Source organism: Serinus canaria, chromosome 6 (genome assembly GCF_022539315.1).
Source record: "Serinus canaria isolate serCan28SL12 chromosome 6, serCan2020, whole genome shotgun sequence".
NCBI lineage: Eukaryota > Metazoa > Chordata > Aves > Passeriformes > Fringillidae > Serinus > Serinus canaria.
This window is the reverse complement of record NC_066320.1, coordinates 21,180,759-21,201,869: the sequence shown is the minus strand read 5'-3', so window position 1 is coordinate 21,201,869 and position 21,111 is coordinate 21,180,759. Positions and strand designations below refer to the sequence as shown.

General features: G+C 47.9%; 1 protein-coding gene across 3 annotated transcripts in view; it reads right to left on the bottom strand.

Moving 5' to 3' along the window:
* Positions 1 to 21,111, bottom strand: part of HPSE2 (heparanase 2 (inactive)) — a 105,061-nt gene that overhangs the window by 22,760 nt on the left and 61,190 nt on the right. For all 3 annotated transcript variants that reach the window (XM_030241005.2, XM_050976123.1, XM_050976124.1), the window contains 2 exons: positions 10,684 to 10,857; positions 9,949 to 10,120 (listed from right to left, as the gene is read on the bottom strand). In XM_030241005.2, the coding sequence (XP_030096865.1) occupies positions 9,949 to 10,120; positions 10,684 to 10,857 (346 nt within the window). The remainder of the gene's footprint in view (positions 1 to 9,948; positions 10,121 to 10,683; positions 10,858 to 21,111) is intronic.

Here is a 21,111-nt window from a genome sequence, read left to right as displayed (position 1 = left end):
ACTTGAGGCTACACAGGTCCACCTGCTCACACTGCCAGCCCCAAAACCAAAGCAATTCCTAATCCTGGGCACCATGTGCAACCACCCCAGCAGGAGCTGGTAACTGCAGGGGTCTCTCCCTGGTTCCCCAGCCCAGCAACCCAAACAGCACCTGGAAAGCTGCAGCTCCCACGAGGAAGTTCTTATATTGTTATGTTTAGGGGAATGGATATGGAAACACATAAAGGCACACTCTGCCTGCACAGGCACGTTGTCTGTGCAGGAGTGCCACGTGCACTGCATGGCTGATGCATTTGGGAAGTGATAATGCACACACATGACAGGAGACATTTGCCTGAGCTCATGAATTGCTGAGAAAGGAAACGATGCTGTATTTTCTTGGGCTGCTTTAGATGCACAAGGATTCCAGGAACACAGCAGCAATGTCACAGCTGTCCCAGCTCCACACAGGGGTGAGTGGTGCTGGGTCCAGCGACCCCAAGGAGAGCTCCATGACTGAGGGCATGGAGGGGGAAGGTTTGGGAGGAGAGACCATTAGACTGTTTGTCATGGCAGGGATGAGCAGCAGCTTTCTGGCACACGAGCCTCTAATCAGGTCTGAAACAAGAGCAGCAAGCTTCAGGCTAAATATAGCTCGGAAATGATCATTCTGACTTTAAATTAATGACCATGGTCAATTATAGACTGGGACAAAAGGGCAGCTGGACCCTGTGGAGCATAAGAGGATGCTGGCAAAGGCAGCAATAATAAATCCCTGCAGACAGAGAGGGACGAGATACAATTAGAAATGGAAAAACAATAACATGCTGTAAACTCCTGATGCATCCCCAACTCTGCTGCCCAGCAGTGCTGAGAGCTCAGCTCCCAGGCTCTGTAAAAGATGCAAAAGCCTTTCTGAAATGCTTTTTTGTCTCTCTTGAGGGTCAGGCCTGGAAGATTGGTGGCAATGCAATGGCTGGGGACAGTTCCTCCCAGGCTGAGTAGGGGGAGAATATCTAGCTGGGCCATCCCTAGTGCAGCCATAGGGAGAGGTGTGAGCTCCCCACAAATCACACTGGTCATCTGGAAAAAAGAAAATTATGCAAATATTGTTGAGGAGGCATTGCTCCTTAGTTGTGTAAAACTAAGTGTGCAGAAATGTGCTAAAAGAGTCAAAATGCCCAGCTGCTAGGTTTTAAATTCTCTGTACAGGAGCTGCTGCATAAAATGTAATGCACAAAGTCTATAAGAGTAAACTAATGAACTCTAAACTGAAATTATGAACACAATCTGTATTGGATTTGAAGATCAATATCTTGCAATTGGATTTGAAGATTAGCCCAACTTGTTTTCTAACCTCAAATGCTTTACATTCTGGCTGAAAGTAAACCAGCCTGGACTTTACTGAATCACCTCTTTAGGATCAGCTTGGCAGTCCTCTCACAGACCAAAACCATGAGCAGACCAAGCTTAAAGGAAGAAACTCTCTAGTTTTCCTTGCCATTCTCATAGGGCTTATAGCCCTGTTGAAGACACACCTTCTACGTGGTCTTTGAGCAGGGACTCAGTGAAAAGTGAAGCAAACCCTCATTATAACCTCCTGGAGCAGCAGAAGCAGGCCATCCATATGCCCCATCTCCCATATCTCTAGGAAGGTACTTGGCCTCCTGATAAAAAGCTCCTGTGAAACTGTTATAGGGCATAGGCATCACTCAGGCAGCACAGTGCAGACCAAAAACAGGACAGAAAGGCCCTGGCTTGCTTAGGGCTCCTCTTCTGCCTCTGTAATAGCAAGATAAATCAGTTATTTCTCTTAATATCAAAATCTTATGATAAAACATACATATCTAGCTCGAATTTTGTTTGCATGTCTGTTTTCCTTTCCGTTTTTTTCCTTTTTCCTTTTGTTGAGATTTTTTGCAAGATGAATTTCCTGGTAATTGTTCTAGTCCTGCTTTTAGAGCTGGAGTTGTTCCTGGAACACCCCAGATATCTTGGGCAGTGATCTCTACTCTTCAGAGGGAACCTACAGCAGCCCAGCAGCCAGCAAGGGGTACGGCAGGAACAAGAGATGAAAGCTCAGGGGAGGTGGCAATGCAGTAATGCACAGGTATCCAAATCTCCTCGTTTTAGGAATAGGGGTTTAACTAATCCCTTTATTCCTATAGCACCTGTGCTGCTCCATCCACAGGTTTTGAGGCCAGGGAAGATCCACACAGTGAGAATGCCCAGTGGTGACACATTTTCACTTGAGATTTCCTGGCTGTGTGATTTCCATGAGCGCGGCGCAGGCACAGTGAGCCAGACACTTCCGGCGAGCTCAGACCCTGCACATGTGCTGCACAGATGGGCTGGGCTGGCACAGTAAATCTGCCATTCTCCTACACACCAGGGTCTCTCTGGGAGCACCAATTGACCCTGCAGCACATGTGCACTAAATCCCTCCCTAAAAGGAGCAGTGGGACAAGCTCAGCCCATGCTGTGCAGGCAACAGGGGCAAATGCTGCAGCACTGCCCCATGGTTCAGAAAAGTGGCAGCCCCAGTGCCTGCCCATGTAATAACCCTGGGTGGGTTTCCACACATCAGAAACCTGGGCCCATGTTAAAATCCTCAAGAGAAGTCTTTGACATCTTCTGGGACAGCATTTCTAGGTGGGAAAGCAGAACACATCAGAGACATGTAGAGGAACAGGAATCTTGGATAAGGAGTTTCTCATTCTGAAGATGAGACAAAGTCACTGAGCTTGATATGGACATCAACATGACAGAGGGTTGGTTTAGATCAGGTATTAGCAGGACATTCTTCACTGTGAGGGTGATAGAGCACAGGAGCAGGTTGACCAAAGAAGCTGTGGATGCCCCATCCCTGGAAGTGTTCAAGGCTAGGTTGGAGGGGGCCCTGGGTAACCTGGTCTACTGAAAGGTGTCCCTGCCCATTGAATCAGGACAGGAGATGTGTTTCAGGTATCTGCCAACACTAAAGTGAAAGTTGTGGTCCTGGGAGATGTGGTCCTGGGACAGAGCAGGGGGCTTGGAATTGGATGATCTCCAAGTTTCTTTTCAATTCAACCCACATCATTACTCTGTGATATGTCCATTTCCTTACCCTTGCAGCTGCCTCTGTGCCATCATCCCATGTCACCATTGCTACCTGCTGGGCCCTGCGTCGAGCTAGAACTGAGAAAAATGTAATTCAGCACTGCTCAGTGGCTCAGACAGTTCACAGCTCTGTCCCACAAATGGTAGTACTAGCACAAGGTGGGGCTCACCTCACAGGCCATGTGTGAGCTGTGGGGACAAGGAGCAGGAGGGCTGCAACACCTCAAGATGGTACTGATACCCAAACTCTGTACTGGCAAACCATGGGTCAAATCTGAGCTCTTCCAGAGCATCTCCCACAGCCACATCTCCCAGGACCACAACTTTCACTTTAGTGTTGGCAGATACCTGATTCAATACTTGTCAGTCATGGAGCACCTACTGCAACCTCAAGTAAATTGCTCCCATGGTTAATTAGCCTCCAAGTACGTTATTTCTCATGTGAATGTGTCTGGGTTCAGCTGCCAGCCTCTGGAACTTCCTAGGCTTATTCCTGATACATTAAAGAGACATCCACATTTGGAAATCTCTTTCCCATGCAGGTAATTGCAGATTTTCATCCTTTAAATTATTAAAAAAAGAAAAAAAAAAAAAAAAGCAATGTTGTAACAAAGAATGCAGCTGCACAAGGAGAAAAGTTGTTATTGCAGAGGCACCCAAGTGGTTTAGCATCTGAATGACCCCTGAGTGCTGGACTTCACAAACATGGGCTATTTCATCTGCTGCTCCCTGAAGAGCTACAAAACAGAGTCCCTACCCTGCACAAGCCCCAAATGTAGGAACAAGACTGGCCTGCCTGTGGTTGTGGTGGTGCCCTGGTGGATCCCTAGAGCAGGGTGGCAGATCTCTGCCCTTTGAGCCAACTGTGATGGGTAAAAAAAACTTCTTCTTGTGTCTCAGCTGGTTTGGTGAGGGTCATTGAGGCCCAGGCTTCACTTACGGATCTCTTCAGGTTCCAGCAGCACAACTGAATACCTGCAGCAGCAGGAAAAGGTACTAGACCCCACTAATGCTACATGCTGCAAACCCTTTATCCTGCAGTGGATACTCACAAATTTCATTCTGGGCAGCAGAGGCTGGGGTGAACCAGGTATAAATCTGCTGGTATATTGTATTCTCTGCTCAGCATCACCTTCCTTCAGCCAGCCTGGTCTGTGGTAGGGCTGCACAAGGCTCCCAGCAAAGAGGGCTTTTTGTCCTTGGGGGGAGCTCAAGGAGTTCGAGACAGGGACTCCCCTCCCTCTAGCCTCCACAGCACCTTGTGACAATTACTTACACAATGCCACTGTGCACCATGTGAAAACCTTCCTCCTTCTTTACAAAGCTTCCTTCCAAACTACTTTCTGCACCATGAACAAGCCACCCCATTCACAGGTTCTTGGGCCTCAGTAACACTCCCTCTGAGCTGTCTCCCTTCTGAGCTGGAGGCATGGCCTGTTTAATCTCTTCTCCTGTGAAGAAATAACACACTATGCACATCCTCAGCTTCTCTCTGTAACCTCCTGGTTCTATTACATCTTTTCTGAGATGAAATGACTAAGATTGTAGATAGTAATCAGAATGAAGGTACAATGTGTACTTGCACAGTGCTGTAATCTCATCTATGTATTTTCTTATCCATTTCGTTCTTCCTGTACAGGTGACTGTGATTCTGGCATTCCAGAAATCAAATTAAGTTTCAGAAGCAACAACTATATTAACTCTTTCCTCCTACAAGAGCAGTAGCTAAATCTTTTGCTTATATCTCAGCTCCTTGACCCTGCTATATAACCAACTGCAAAATGAGTCATCACATCCTTCACACCTCATTTCAACGTATTTATGAATTGAGTCACTCATAAGTTCAATGCTACCAGAGCTTGAGTTCATGCTGCAGTGACCTCCCCCTCCCTTTGCAGCATTAATTTAAAGTTCTTTGTCTTGTGGCTTTAATTTTTGCACAAAATTCTTGCTCTGGATCCACTGAGTGTCCTGGTACAGTCTGTGCCCCCAGCCTTGTGGTAGCTTTTGTAATACAATACAGCAAGGATATACTTTTTTTTTAAAGAAAGTCAAACAGCCAAAGCAACTTCTAAAAATCCAGTGTTTACAAGTCCCTTGTGTCAAATATGGCAGAAGTCCTTCTCAGCAAGAGGATGGGAAAAATGCCTACAGTCATTCCTAAAATTCATCCAGAGTCCTTCTCTTTGCCAGATACCACCTACTCCAGTTCCTTTTTTCTCGCTCTTACTTGAATTCAAACAAACAAGCTCTGTCCATACACTGTCTTTGGCTGCTATTGGGATAAAAACTGATGCCTGAACTGACTGAGGTGTGCTGACCTGCACACACAGGCACAGCCCTCTTCATCCTCATGATGGCAGAGACATAAGGCAAGGGCAGTTATCATCAAAACACTACCAAAGTCTCTCCCCTTTTCCAACACTTTGATTTTGCTTTGGTGGAACCCCATTGTGCCATTTAATGAACTGTAAGCTAACAATTCCCTCAACCAGATAAGTGTTAGAAACCTTGGTTTGGGGTTGATTTGTGGGTGAAAGGAGCAGGGCTAAAGACTGAGTCAGGTATTAACCTGACCCCTACTTGGCTGCCCACAAATAACTGAGACATGCCCCCTCCCATATCCACAGCTGGCAGGGAGGAAGGGCCTCTTCTTAACCACCACTGACAAAAGTGCTTCTTCAGCTTCGTGGGTTCCTGTCAGACCACTGTGGAATGACATTACCAAAAAGGAGACACAGGGAGCCAGATGGGTGGTTAAGTCTGCACAGGCATAACAAACCAGGAGCAGGAGGCAGTAAAATCAGGAAGGATGAGAAATTTTTGTGCCTTACAAGGGGAAGACTGACAACTGGGAGCCTTGTCACCTACTTCTGCCACCTGGCTGGAGGTGCTGTGTCCCTGTGATCAGAGGGTAGATGGATGCACAATGGTGACTGCAGTACGAAAAGGGGCCAAGGAGGCTGGAAAGAGGGCAGAGAAAAGCCAAGCAGCCACAAGATCTGGTGACTTTGACATCTGTGAGATGAGGAATAGGGAAAGACTGTAGCTCCAGACAAGAAAGATTTAACTTCTCTGGTGATTCAACAGTCTCAGGACCTAAACTGGCCACAGAGCATCAACAGCCAGTCTAGCATGGGCAAAAGTGCCTGCCAGCCCTGAGCCTGCCAGCATTGCTGCAGCTCCTGCCATGGTGGAGGTAACACACTGAAACTTGTGAGTTACCAGTGGCAAAAACTGGACTACATCAGCTGAGGAGCAATGGGTCATGAGAGCCCAGAATCAAATCCACCCAGACATGCCAGTCCAAGTTTTGTACCACATTCTGAGCTTTATCACGTTTTAGCATCTCTCCTTTCTGATCGCTTTTCCTTGTGTTTCTTCTCTTCCAGCACCAAGTGAGCTATCCAGCCATGCATTAATCTTTGTGTCTGATTCCTGATCTGCTGTTAAAATCTATGTTAATTCCTTAGAATCCCATAATTTTTTCCCCAAGCAAATTCTGAGCAGTTCTGGGATTCCTGTACCCGCAGACACAGTAGGTAGCTAACATGCTGTGCTCTGCAACAGCTCAGGCTGCATGAATGGTCTAATTAACACCTCATCAAACTCAACTGTTGGTTGTGTCTGGAGAAATTCTCTCTTGCACCTGTGCATCCACAAGACACCATTTCTAGCCTCCTGCATAGCAGAGCCAGCCACTGCAGAGCCTGTCCTTACACCATCAGCTCCAGGCTCCAGGACCTGCCAGCCCAGAGTGACACGGATGGCTGTGGCTGCTCTGAGCCATTGCTCCCTGCAGGGTGGTGGAGGAGCTCAGGGGTAATACCTCAGCACTGAAGGGTGTACCAAGCCCAAGCTTCTGTGCTTCAAGCTCTCCTCCCCTCACTATATCCCACCTCCACCATCAGAAGTGCACAGCTGTCACCCAGCACAGCTCAGCGTCACCTGCCTAAGGACAGCCTCTGCAGTGGACAGCATGTACACCCTCCTATATGTTGCAAATTTTTGGGTGCCCAAACTGTCAATTATTGTAGCAGACCCCAGAGAAAGGTGGCACATCAGGAGGGGTTCAATCCCAACCTGTTCTGGAGGACAGGCATAAGGATTTAGTCAGAAGAGCCCTGGAGGTGTTCAGCAGATGCAAGTGCCCAACTCATGTTGACATTGTCATTATTTCAGGACAAAATTTAAGCGCAAAAATAAGTTTAGTTTGGTTGTTTGAGATAACTACTAAAAATATACCAAAACCTTTGGAACACAGAGCATGGAACAGGAAAATGTTGTTCTAGGTAATACTTCACAAGTGACACTTTTCTCTGAGTGTTTTGGCACCTCAGGTATCTCCAGAGGCTTTCCCTGGAGAACATCTAATGCCAGCTTCTACTGCTGGAGAACACTCCCTGGGCTTGTCTGAGGTCTCCAGTCCCATTTCAGCTCACTTCTCCTACCAAAACTCACTTCCTCACTTTGTGTAACACAGCAATGCTTGCCTGGCAGACAAATCCACCCATGCCATTTTCCCATCGGGGGTGTCATCTCACCCCTCCAGCCTTAATTAACTCTTGATGCATAATCTTCCACTTGCCAGATCTCTTCCTACATGGTTGACTTCTGTTGTTCTTCACAATTTTTTTAAAAGAAGGTAAAAACTACAAATGTCACATCATCAGGACTCTGATCTGCAAACACTTCACTCAGGAGCCTTCAACCTACTGTGAGCACTACACAGATCACTCATGGTGGTCTAGCAAGGCAGGTGGCAGATTTGCCTTTGAGAGAATCTTCCTAAATTCCCTCTCCTCTCTCCTGCTTGCTGGCTGTGTGTGGCTCGTTCAGGACTCTGAGAGACACTGGCTGTGACAGCACCAGGCACATGCTGAGCCACATCCTGCCAGACCAGTTCTGGATGCTGCTGTAGAAGACAGAGCTCTCGGTAGCACTCACCCATATATTGAAGACACCTTGGGGAGCTATTGGGAATAAAGCTCACGCTGTCAAAGAGCTTAGGCACTGTGGTTTTTATGTTTATCCTTTTGCAACTCCATGTCCAAATAATGCAAATGAGTGTTTAGCCCTTTGTCTTTGAGTAATCAGACTAGTCCCACCTCTTTACGCCCTGCCTGTTAATAATGGGGTCTTTATGTGGAAAGACCAGCAGCTCTTTTTCCAGAGGACCCTGCAGGCTGTAAAGCCATGCAGGCGTGTGCTGCTTGCTGTGAGCTGCAGACACCAGGATTTGGAGTGTAGGACACAAGGTTTCTCCATGGGAGAGGTGAAACTCTTTGAGCACCCACGGAACAGAGTCATCCTGGAAGGCAGGGATGGCAGCAGAGAAAAGAGCATATAGCTTGGAGAGCAGGCATGGCATGTTCATCAGAGCCTTTCCACACCAGCTGGGGGGTTTATGAAGAGCCCCACTATCCCGTCACCAGGGCTGCAGCTCTTACATATCTTCCCTTTCATATGAGATGGGGTATCTGCCATTATCTCCACCAGACTGTGGAGATAATGTATCTCCACTACAGCCTTGCTCCCAGGGCTGCCGTCAGTCAAAGCACAGCCCAGCAATATTCAGCTGCTGGACCACCCTGGCCGTGCGACTTGGCTCTTCCGACCCCTCTTCCCTGGGACCCGGCTGCGGTGCACGAAGGGCAAACACAGCAGTAGGACTTCCCTTTCTCTAATAGCTTCTTGGCTCTCATCCCCATTGTTTTCCTTACTCAGCCTGCTCCTCCTGGCGCTAATAGATTTCCTGCTGATCAAGGCTACTACAGCATTTTGCAGCTCCTCCTGCGCCGCTCCGGCGCGGTACCGGGCGTGGGGCTCCATGTGTGCCGCTCTCGCGTGGCACCCGTGGCAGCCGAGCTGTGGGCACAGGGGCTGTTCCCTCACTCTCGTCAGTGGGAGGGATGCTGGCGTCGCAGCTGGTTCAACCAGCTTTATGGTCTCTTTGTGCTGCTGCAGCAGAGCTGAGAATCTGGCCCTGGCTCCCTCCCCGCCTCGCTGGGGACTGCATCAGTGTGCTGTTTATTGTTTCTGCCAGATCATTCCTGCAGATGTTAATGAATGCTAGACCCAGCTTTGCTCCCAGCAGAGTCCCTTCCACACCTCCCCCTGCCCAGCCTTCTGCACTGGAGTTTCTGTTTACAGTCCTGCAGGGAATTTCCCTTCTGCTGCATGGTCTTCGAGCCACACAGACCCAACTCCTGCTGCCAGCAGGCTCCCACACCTCCCTGATTCCTGTAGCTGTCCAATGTCACCTCCAGGTGTCCGCGTCCCTCTCTGTCACCATTCCTTCTCCACCTCTGGCCTTCCTAAACTAGAGACACGCCAATCCCCCTAGGAGGGAGAAGAGAACTTGGCCAGTGGAGAAAGTTGCAACAGGTTCTTCCTCTGCACAGATGGAGAAAGCGCAAGGAGAAGAAATCACCAAATGGGAAGAGCAAAGCAATTTGTCCAGGAGGACTCAGAGATAATAACATGCACATTGGTAAGTAGTGCCAGGACCCACATCCTCACCCTGCAGCTCTTGGGCTTGCAGCAGCCTGCATCCACACCACTGCACTATCTTAACATCCCAAAAAGGTGGGCACCTCAGTCTGCCTATAATTGGGAAACGCTGGAAATCCTTGGGACAGTGTAAATCAGTCCATCCCAAGATCCCACCAGGCACCTCTGTGGAACTTTAGCCATACACATGACCGTGTTCCAAAGCTTCTGGTACTATGGTGGCTCAGCCACACAGAGCTTCACTGTCCTGGAGGCTGTTGGACATTGGGAAGCCAAGGAGCAAGCCTTCCTGCTGCCAAGGGCATTGGTCTCAGGAGGACTTTCTGAGCTCTTTTTGATCAACCCAACACCACTTACCCTTCCAGGAAAGCAACAACATTCTTTCTGGGCCTTCCAATGTTCGGCCCATAGAGGTGTGCTCTGGAATAGGTGCGGATGAGCTGCAGCAGGCTTCTCAGCTGGGTGTAGTCCTTGCCCAGCTGGCTGCCATTCACCGAGCGGCCCATCAGTGTCCGATAGTTATTGGGCTCTGAGAAAAGAAAAATTGACAGGCAAAACGGCAAAACTCATCAGCTCTGCTTCCTCCTCTGCGATTCCAGACACACAGCTCACCCTGTCAGACAGATTGAGCTCCACAGAGGATGCAGGCAGCTCTGCAGAGCAACAGAAGGAGCCTCTGAGGAGTGGATGATAGCCACTGCCTGCTCTCCTGTGCCCCTTTTTCTGTGTGTTGGATGAAGGAGCTGTACCTTGGTGTCATGCTCCTGTCACATAGGGTTGCCCACTTCACTTGTCACAGTAGCCACCATACAAGTATCTGCAGTAGGCCTGCCCCACCCCAGGACCAGCTGGGCCCAGAAGCCAGGGCATAAACATTTCATGAGCTTAATACCAGCTGAGAGAAATGTCCAGCTAAGAGACTCTCTCCCACCAAGTCTTAGAGGTGGTGCTGCCTTACAGCAGGGGCCTTTAAATCCCTCCGAAAATACACTGGTAAAGCATCCTGGGAGCTACAAGTATCCTCTTCCAAAACTGAGTATCTTTCTGCTACAGCAAGCTTCATTCCCGTGGCTCTCCTGTTACAACACTCACCGTTGCCCAGCTCCCAGGAGATGTTGTACTTCTTGCTGGCACTGTACTTCAGCAGGCTGAGGGCATTGGAGCTGTTCCAGGAGTTGTTGGGATTTCGGCGCAAAGCATTCAGTGCAAAGATCAGGTGAAGGCCAGAGCAGTCAGCAAAGTTATAGAGTTTGTCTAGAGACCTGGCTGGGAAGAAACAAAAAACAGTTTGTAATTCAAAAGAAAGCTAGTTCCAGGAGGGTTCAAATGATCCTGCTGTCCATCATACCTTGCCTTCTATGTAGGATGAGCCAGGGTCAAATGCCATCCCCACGACATCTGTAACCACAGAAAGGCACCTGACCTTTGAAACCCAGATAGGATTCCAGGTGTGGGTTCATCTCCTTCCAGCATGAAACTTGGATGCCCTCCACCTCTGTGTCAGAGCTAGGGCCATGTTACCAGAGACAAGTGACTTTATAACATCGCTTTTCATCTGCTCTTGGCAAGGAAAGTTTGTCCTTTCCTGTGCTTACTCTGCCTTGCATCTCTTTCAGAGCAGATCCCTGCAGTGTCTGGGGAGAGGACGAGGAAGTCACCACCCTAAAGCTGCTACCTCTCCTGCACCCCACAGCAGCCTGGTCTTTGCACTGCAGCCCCAGTGCAGTAACCCAGTCCTAGCAATTACCTAGTACAGGCTCCATGCATTGTGCACCTGGCTGGCATCTGTCCTGCACACAAAGAGTGGAGCTCTGTGTCACCCCTGAGCCTGGGGAGAGAGGGGCTCCCTGCCTAGTGACAGCCTGGCCAAACCCTGCTGCCAGCAGGCCCTCCCAGGGTGCTGGGGGCTTTGTGGGATCTGTGTCCTATCTGCTGGCCCCAAAACTGCCTGGATGGCATCTCCCTGTACTGTGGCCTCGATGAGCAGTGGGGGCACCAGCCAGCAGCAACAGGAGAGACCAAAGAAAGAGGTGACCCACTGTTTGGGGAGGTGCAACATTAACACAGGACAGAGAGACAAAACACTTAATGCTCTTTATGAAAACCTCCCTAAAAACTCAACAGCAATCAAATTGCTGATGAAGCTAATGCCAGTGTTAGCAGGACACCAACTCACGTGACAGCGAGATTTGGTTAGAGGGCAATTAGATAACTCTGGTGTTTTCAACCATCCCTGCCTGTTGAACTGCATCCCAGGACACTCAGCAAGCTTCCTGAAGCAGCCTTGGAGATGCAACCACTTAACTGTGAAGAGCCACCAGGGATAGGGAGGTTCCAGGGGGCCAGGGAGGGCAGACCATAGGCTCCCCTTTCAGAAGAGGGGAAGGAGGCGCTTGGGAATTACGGAGTAGGCAGACTGGCTTCAGGTCCCAGAAAAACACTTGGACAAATAACCAAGTTTCTTGTCAGCACTTACAAAATATAAGGAGATGATCAACAACCACAGGAGAGTGCCAAGAACAAATTACACTGAAGCAATCTTCTGACAGGAGAGCAGGACTTGCGGGCAGCAAAGCAGCCATTTAGGCCTAACACCTTGATGGAGTCTGAGGCTTTGTACACAAAGGACTGCACACTGTATTCTCTCCAGAAACTGAGGTAACCCTTATCTAGGCTGAACTGCAGTGAGAAATACTCACACCTAGGTCAGCTTCCAGTAATTTGTTGTTACAGTGAAGGGTCTAGGCAGCCTGCTCTGGGTCTGTTTGTACATTTCCAAAAAAGTGGGGCATAAAGGAGCAGAGGATACATCAAACTTGCCATGGCACCAGGGTGATAGCATGCACCACCTTTGCCAAGGGAGATGAAGGGGATATAGGGAAGGCCATCACACATTCAGGGAATTGCTCTAAGCCCAGCAGTGATGCTCCAAGGTTTCCTGTAGCCATGCTGCCCACCTGAGGTGCAAGTGGAAGAGTAATAAAAGGGAGCTGCTCACTCCAGGTGGGATTAGCTGTTCACTGTATTTCTGTGTTTATTCTGTTGCCTTTCCTGGTCACTGAAAGTCTCAGTGAATACAGATCCAGCTCTGAGAAGAATAAACTTGCCTTTTAAAGTAAAGTTTTAAGGAGCGTCCAGGAAATAAGCTAACTGAATAGCTGACATTTAATGCAACACAGGAAAGTTATGGAAAGAAGAATGCAAAAATGTGGAAGAGAAATTCTCACTCCCTTCCACAACCTTTTTCAAAACGCTACTGGTTGTCTGAGTGAAAAGTAGATGAATTAGATTAATCTAATGTATTCATCCCAGTGGTTCAGGCACATTAGCTGTTTTTCTGGATGTTTAGTGAATTAGAGACAGATACAGTTACTTATTACTGATTTACTTCAGACCCCCAGGCAAAAAGCTGCACTTGAAATGAGATTCCGTTAAAGAGGAGAAGATAGACACCTGAATGACAAAACAGGATAGCAAAAAAGGTGTTACCCACAGTTCCCCTGCTGGAAATGAAACCTTTTCACTGGCACAAAACAACTGTACTACAAAAGCGAATTTCATTCACGTTTAGGAGCCACTGCAAAGACTGGGAATTGATTTTCCATGCATCCATGAGAGGAAACAAGACGTCTGTTTATCCCAACACAGGGCCTGCCACTGTGAAATTATATTTTCCCCATGACACTTATTTTGTTTCCGTGTGCCTGGACGCAGAGATGCCACGTGTATTTCATGTTCTGCCACGACTTTCCAAGCTGGAAACCTCAGCAATCAGGGGAGTGAGCTAGGAGAAACACACAGATGTCTGGGGTTCGGTCCTGCACGTTTCCAGTGGTCTCCCAGGACAGATGGACCTATAGCCTGCACTGAAGCTACAAAGAGCAGAAAAGTACTAATAAACCTATCTCTGCATCACACCAGATTGTTAAAATGGCCACTCTTGATAGCAAGACTAGCAGGTACTGAATTCACTTCCCTCCTTCATTCTTGGCAACTGTCTTGGGATAGTGCAAACTTGGAAGCACCAGTGCAGTGACCCTGGCAGAGTCTTGATGATCAGTTTGCACAGCTAATTAACCATTAGTGGTTAAAGGGATGTCTCTCACCTCCGAGATGATTGCCTTAAAAACTGGACATCTTTTGTTTCAGACAGCTGCAGTTAGATGACAAGAATACTGTCATGCAGTGTATGACAGCAGCGTGCTTAAGTGGCCAAGGGGGCCAACGGCATCCTGGCTTGTATCAGCAGCAGTGTGGCCAGCAGGACAAGGGCAGTAATTGTCCCCCTGTACTCAGCACTGGTGATGCTGCACCTTGACTGCTGTGTTCAGTTTTGGGCCCCTCACAGTAAGAAAGGTGTTGAGATGCTGGAGCATGTCCAGAGAGGGACAAAAAAACCTGGTGAAAGGTCTGGAGCACAAGTCTTGTGAGGAGCAAATGAAGGAGCTGGGGGTATCCAGCCTGGAGAAAAGGATGCTCAGGGGAGACCTTATCCCTCTACCAATTACCTGAGAGGAGCGTGTAGCAAGTGGAGGTTGGCTTCTTCTCCCAAGCAACAAGGGATAGGACAAGAGGAAAAAGCCTTAAGCTGTGCCAGGGGACATTTGGATTGGATGCAAGAAAAAAATTCTTCACTGAAGGCATTATCAAGCATTGGAACAGCCTGTCTAGGGAAGTGGTTGAACCACTACCCCTGGAGATATTAAAAGATGTGTAGGTGTGGCACTTAGGGACAGTTTAGTGATGGAGTTGGCAGTATTAGGATAATGGTTGGACTGAATGATCTTAGAGTTCTTTTTCAAACCAAATGATTCCATGGATGGCTAAAGCACAAAAAGAAGCCCATTTAGAAGACTTTGAGTGATGTCCAGTCCTCCATATGTACAAATAAGGCCATAAGAAAATGCTATAAATATTTTACTGCCATGACTAGGGACGGCAACATTACTTTTGAGTAATGAGAACATGAGGAATCACAGTATTATTAACAGCTGGCTAAAACTCACTTTGAATTCTGGATAATTGCACTGTTTTTTCTTCATCAAACAAAAAAAATCATACAGGAATTTAACCTTTCCCCAGCTAACAGATCATTAGGCAAGGCTTTCACAAAGCACTTCAATAGAAAAAGCCATTGTCGTACCAGAATGAATCTTAATCGAGCAGAACTAGATTTATAAGATGTTCTCCTTGCTCCTTCTCCCCCTCTGCCCAGTGCAGAGATGCACATGCTCAGCACTCATGTGCCGCTTCAGCTCAGCAAGGAGGAATAACAAAAAAAAAAAAGAAAAAGAAATGTGCAAGGATGCTGAGAGTCATCTTCTCCCTTTTATAATGCTCATGTAGTTGGAGTGAGGCTGCCTGAGACAGTAAAGCCCCAAGCTCCATCCCCTCACACCCAGCAGCAGTGTTGGTGGGGGGGGTCTCACTGGGGTGGGTGGCTTGGTGGGTTTGGGACAAACAGCAGCCAGTAGTCAGAGACAGAGGCCACTAAGCCCTGGCACAAAAATGGAATCAGAAGATATTTGTGATTTCTCAAACTTTTACATCATTGGTTGCAGAGGCTTCAACTAATCTGGGGAGTGAATACAGCCTGACAATGCACGTCTGGGTGGCCACCAGTGAAGATCTGCTCCCAGTCCTGTCCTCACATGAAGCTCTGCACAGAAATTAAAGCTTTTAACTGCTTGTATTGATCTCATACCCTGCACAGAGAGAGACAAACAATTTCAAAATGCAGAAGGTGTCTGTAAAACCACAAATAATGGTGGGGTTCAAGGGACAAGTATGTCCTTTGGGATTCTTTCCCATTATTCTTCTTTTTATACAAGGCTAAATTTTAATGTTCTCTGAAAGATGGATGGCACTTAACTCTGTAGCATGCCAACACAAAATCTGAGGCACATTAAAATATCTCTGGCAGTTTAAAATAATTGGAAAGACTTTCCAGTTGTAGTTACTGAATTAAACATTATACTAGAGCCTTTATAAGGAGCACAGTATTGACCGCTGTTTGGTAAGAGGGACAGTTCAAGAATCTCTGGGTTTGAAAGCCTTCCACATTTTTTATTCTGCTTCAGGAATTTTGCTTTGGCAGAGTTTAGCATGAGGAGTGGAAATTCATGTGCACACTGAGACGGAAGCTGGGATCAGTCAGTGGGCTGAGGGATGGAAGGACATGGCAGCCAGGGTGTGCCAGGGGCTTTTGTAACTCTGGGAAGGCAACCAGAAGGATGGGAAAGAAGAGCCTGTTCCCCCTCTATCCCCCCCATTCACCACATCCATCTCTTGCATGTACAGAGTATGCAAGCACCGAGGAGGGTGAGATGAGAGCTGAGCATGGGGTGGGCAGCTCACAGCACAATTCCCAAATCCCCAGGTTAGCTGAGAGACCAATCCAGTGAACAACAGATGAACCCTTCTGTGGATAGAGCAAAGAAAAGCAGCTCTAGAAATAATGATTTCAACTAGTCACAGATATTGCTTAACTCCGCCTTCTCCATAAATTCTGGGCAAGCATGGAGCATCCCTGCACACATCTCCTGGTGCCAGCACTGAAGCAAACAGCATCCCCTGCCCCTGAGCACCCCAGAGGAGATAGCAGAGTGATGGCACTGGGAAAGACCTGGCAAAGAGAAGCCCAAAGAGAACTTTACAGGGAGGGGGCAGAAAGGGCAGTACAAGCTGTTCAGACTAGAGATGAGTAAGATGACTGGTCAGACCAATGAATGGAAAAATAAAGATATTCCCTCTTACAGAAAAACAAGTGGGTACATGGAAAATTTATTTACAAACAAATTTGCACCACGGTCATCTGAATCCCATTTGCTCTGTCTCTCTTCCATCAAAAATCCTCATAAAAGCACTTGTGTGTGGCAAGGACTTGATGTTTTCTTAGCAAATAAAAATGAATCAGAAGATATGCAGCAGACAATTAGAGTAACTCCAGACCCATGGGACAGGTCTGCAACACTGGCTTGAAATCTTCCAAAGGATTGCATCCCCAGTTACAACAGCGTGTCAGACAAGGTGACCAGAACCCTCCATCCACAATATGCACAGTTAGAGCATCAAAGATAAGCCTTCACCATCACAGCAAGTTCAGAGGAAAGCAACATCCCACACTGTCCATGTGCACTGTACCATCCCACCGGACCATGGGAAGATTTTCCTGTTGTAGCTGCATGCTAAGCCATTCCTTCAAAATTGTTGCTTAATGAGAATTTTAGAGATTTCAAGGCTACCAAGAAAGCCACACAGTTGCTGGAAACTGCATTCTAATGATGACCATCCCAGCTGGGAAGTTGTTTGGTTTTAATTCGGTTTTCTGAAGCATCTTGCCATGCAGTAAAACCACACTGTATAAAGATGCTGAAGAATTCCTGGGCAAAATTGCTGGCTGGAGGGAAAAATTTGCTTGCCTCAGATACACATTTCACCTGAAATGATCTCTCTACCTGGTCAGTCTTTTAATGCCCTCCAAAGAGGACTGAGGTTTTCAGAACTGTCCCTTGCTCTCCTTGACCTGCCAGGCTTTCCTATTGCTCCAAGGCAAGGTGCAACGTTGGAGGTCTGTTCTGAGTGACAACAAGTGCTTTGGCAGAGCCTAATGGTGCTACAGAAAAGGGATCTAGTTTAATCCCATCTGAAGAATACCTGAAAGTTGGAGGAACTGGCTTTAATACTGCCAGCCAGCAAAGAAATGCTGTGCACTGTGTTAATGAGAACCTGGATTTTATATCCAGCTGGAGGACAGATGGGGGATCTGGGCTATTCCCTTTGGAGTATCAAGGGGGCCTTTTTCCAAGGGAATTGTCATCATCCCTGGTCTTTAAGCAGCTGAACACTGACCCTCAATATTCATTCAAGTCTTTAACTAGATTTTTCATTTCACTGCCAGCGCAGAGGTGATTATGCTGACCACGTGAGCAAGGTTTAGTCCTTAACAGTGCCGCACAGAAATAGCAGTCTGGGGGCTTGGTGTCAATCTCTCGCCAATAAGGAGCTTGGCCAGCAGCCACGGACTGTGGGCTGAGTTCCCAACTGGCATATAACTTGGAAGACAACCACGAGGTCTGGGTTCAATATCCAATTGCTAAGGAGTCTGGCTGACAGCCTCATTTTGTGGAATGAATCCCAAATTAATATAATTCTTTTGATACCAGACAAGGGGCATGGCCTGTTTCCAAATGTTCTAAGGGTTCAGATAAAAGCCATAGGCATTGAATTCAGTGTGTAAATGGTATCGAGGTTGGATAACAGTCAGGATTGGGCTTAATCCTCAGATGGTGAGAAAAAGGAATGAGCCCTGAGCTCTGCCTTCGTGCAAAAAAAAAGAGAGCTCAAATGAGCAGAATAGCTCTGTTTTCAATCCTCCTGTGGTAAAGAGCTCACAGGACAGTAATGGTTTCTAGGAACAAGTGTAAATTGACATGGAGCTTCAGAAGAGATGTGGGATCTGGGTTCAATCTTCAAGTGCTGTAAAGCTCAGATAATGGCCAGAGGGGCAATTTCCAAACCCTCTATTCCAGTCTGGTATCTGGGAAGAAACCAGGATCATGTTACAGCTAAGAAGCTGTTTTTTCCTGCTGCATAACTTAAGGTATTTTCCCTTTTGGATCAGGATGAATCCAGCATCTTCTAAAGTTTCAGAGGGATACGGAGGTGAGCAGGGAGAGTGCTACATGTTTGAGTGGAGCAGAAGAACAGAGCAAGGGAAAATAAGACTGTGAGCACCACCTGCTCTTCCACATCTTCTTGGCCACCCCAGATCATTGGATTTGAGCCACAGAAATTGCTCCAGGAAAAACCTGAGTACAGCTCCTCATCATCCTCAGTGCTCAGCAGTGCCTGCAGTGGGTGTCTTTGGGGCTTCCGTGGGAGGCAGCTTGTCCTGTCAAGAGACAGTGACAGCCTGCATGGCAATTCCATCTCACTGACACTGCTTGCACAAGGGGCTGGTGGGAAACAGTGTGTGCAGCAGTGAGTCAGGTCAGCAACTTCCTCGAGTCATTCCATTTTTGATAAAGGAATGCAAATAAAATGAGCAGAAAGCATTCAAATATTATTTTTTCCAGGCATTTAAAGTGGTCTTTTACATAGGAAAAGGAGCAGAGGATGAGGTTTTTATCAAAAGCTATATATTGACCCTGTGAAAAGCTTCAAATTTGACAGCTCTATCTTCCAGCTCTTGAGGAAATTTTAAAAATCCAATCCCAGTCTCTGTGAGGCTCAGCTTTAGCTCAAAGTCCAAACAGGATGGACCACAGCAGACAGGGTCTGATCTGTGAATGCTTCTAGAATAGGCTTTGGATGGTGAACCTGACCTGCAGTTAGACAGACTCCTGAACAGCAACTGCAGGCTTGGGGTAAAACCCTCCAAAACCCTTTCTCAGTGTGGGAACTCCCCACTCCTAATGACCAGGGGTGCTGGAGACAAGCTCTGTCAGCACCATCTCCTGCACAGGTGGTGGGCACAGCCCTGTGTTCTGCTCTTTACCCCATGCAAAGCTGTGACTCTGGGGACAGGTTACCCCACTGCCACAGAGGTGCCTCCCTCCGGGCTTTACCTATGCACGTGGAGGAGCAAACCTGCCGGGCTCAGGAACACGGCTGCAGACATAACCCAGCTCCACTGCCAGACCTTTGCTGACAGAATGACTGTTTTATATGGCTATAAGAACAGCTATAAGCGCAGCTGTCTGAAAAGCAACAAAATCTATGATGTGTGTTTCTAAAGCCAATGACAGCTGGCAGTGCTGCGCTGCAGCTCATTCCTTCTTTTACATGGTTTAGTTAAAACACTTCTCTGCAATCACTGTGATTTATCAACAAACTGCAGTTTCTGGAACAATTTAAAAGCATAAATGCAATTTAAAAGCATTCCCAAATAGGTAAGAAGTGGTCAGCTCCCAAATGGCAGGCAGCTAGAGATGGACAGGAGCAGCTGACGGGAGGACCAAACGCCCTCCCTGGCCACTCACTGGGAGGACAGGGCTGTAAATCCCATTGGGATGGGGAGTGTTGAAGCAGGGTTACCTGGGCAGCTGCAGAGCATTACCCACGGATGGGAGAATGGTGATTTATTGAGTTTAAAGCTGGCTTCAGGTGCAAAAATGAGCCATTTCTTTGCTGCCAGGAGAGGTGACTTGGTCCTTGCACAGGGCTGCTCCCTAGCCACAGGGAGGGGGACCTCTTGTGACCTCCAGTGACCTTCTGTGACTGAGTCTGACCTCTCAGGCACGGGAAACCCTGCGCAGCCCAAACCACAGAGGTACATAGAAGACAATGCCCTAGCTCTCTGGCTATGGCTCTCTGGTTCAGCTGGAAGATGTCACACAAGGCAGAGTGAGAAGGCAAGTACTGTACCATGCCTGTCCCCACACTCACCTCCTCCTGCCAGCTGTAGGGCAGATGACAACAGCCATGAGGAGAACCCACACAACCCCGTGCATCACTTGCTGCTCAGGCAGAATGCATCCACATTGTTCTTTCAATCTGCCACAGTTGCAAGGCAGAGATTTTTTTAAGAAATACTTTTTCTAGAAGCACCTGAAACACTAGCACTGCAGCAAGAGGGTAGACGTTCTCAGCACTTCCCTGCAAAAACCAAGCTGGGCAGCACAGGCTGAACAACACCCTGTGCAGATGCTGCATGGCTAAACAGGGATGAAAGATGCACAGGTACAAAGCATGCTTTTAACATGTTCCTCTAATCTCAGTAAAATGCTTAGCCCAGGTAGGCTGTGCATCTAGCTCACCAATCCCCTTCAGCAGCTCCCCTACTCCATTTTTTGTTGCCTAAGCTGCTGTCACGTGGCAGACACACAGCTTGATTCAGAAGAGCCTCACGCAAGCCAGACCCACCCCACAGCATCGCTGGAGCCACAGAAGGAGCAGAGCCTTGTACCAGGCCCTCTGCCTCCCACCCCTCAGATCTGGCCGCTCCAGAGCAGAGTGACATTGATCAGTCATGCGAGGAGCCTGAACTACCACATCGGGAACAAATTCAAACTGAGGACTTCAGTGTTGCCAAACCCCAACATTCAAAAATCATGAGTCAAACTCACAAAAATCATGGGACTGTCTCAAGAAACCTGGTTTTAACATAACTTTCATTGCCTGCTGTTTTCAAAAATTTGGGGTGCCTTTATAAGATGTTTTTGAGCTCTTCTACTACCAGGAGAGTTAAAATCTGGCTTGTTTTTATTATTCCTTTTAGGCAGTTGATGTGCAGCAGAACAATCAGTTTACTTTACAAGTCTGACTGCCTTTCTCATGGGTGGGGACTGGTGGCTGCAGGGCATGGCAGGGGCGCGCCCGCAGTCCCTCAGTGCCGGGTGCTGCAGCAGGAACGCTCTGTTGCTAAACAGGGATCCGGCCAGCTCCTCTGCTATTGGGAAGCAAATCCAGAACCCACAAGTATCAGGTGCTTCGTTTAGTGGGTCTGAGTCAGTGTTTCCTATGGTGCAAGGGGCCGCAGCACGGTGCGCTGCTGGCACCGCCCGTCCCGGTGCGGAG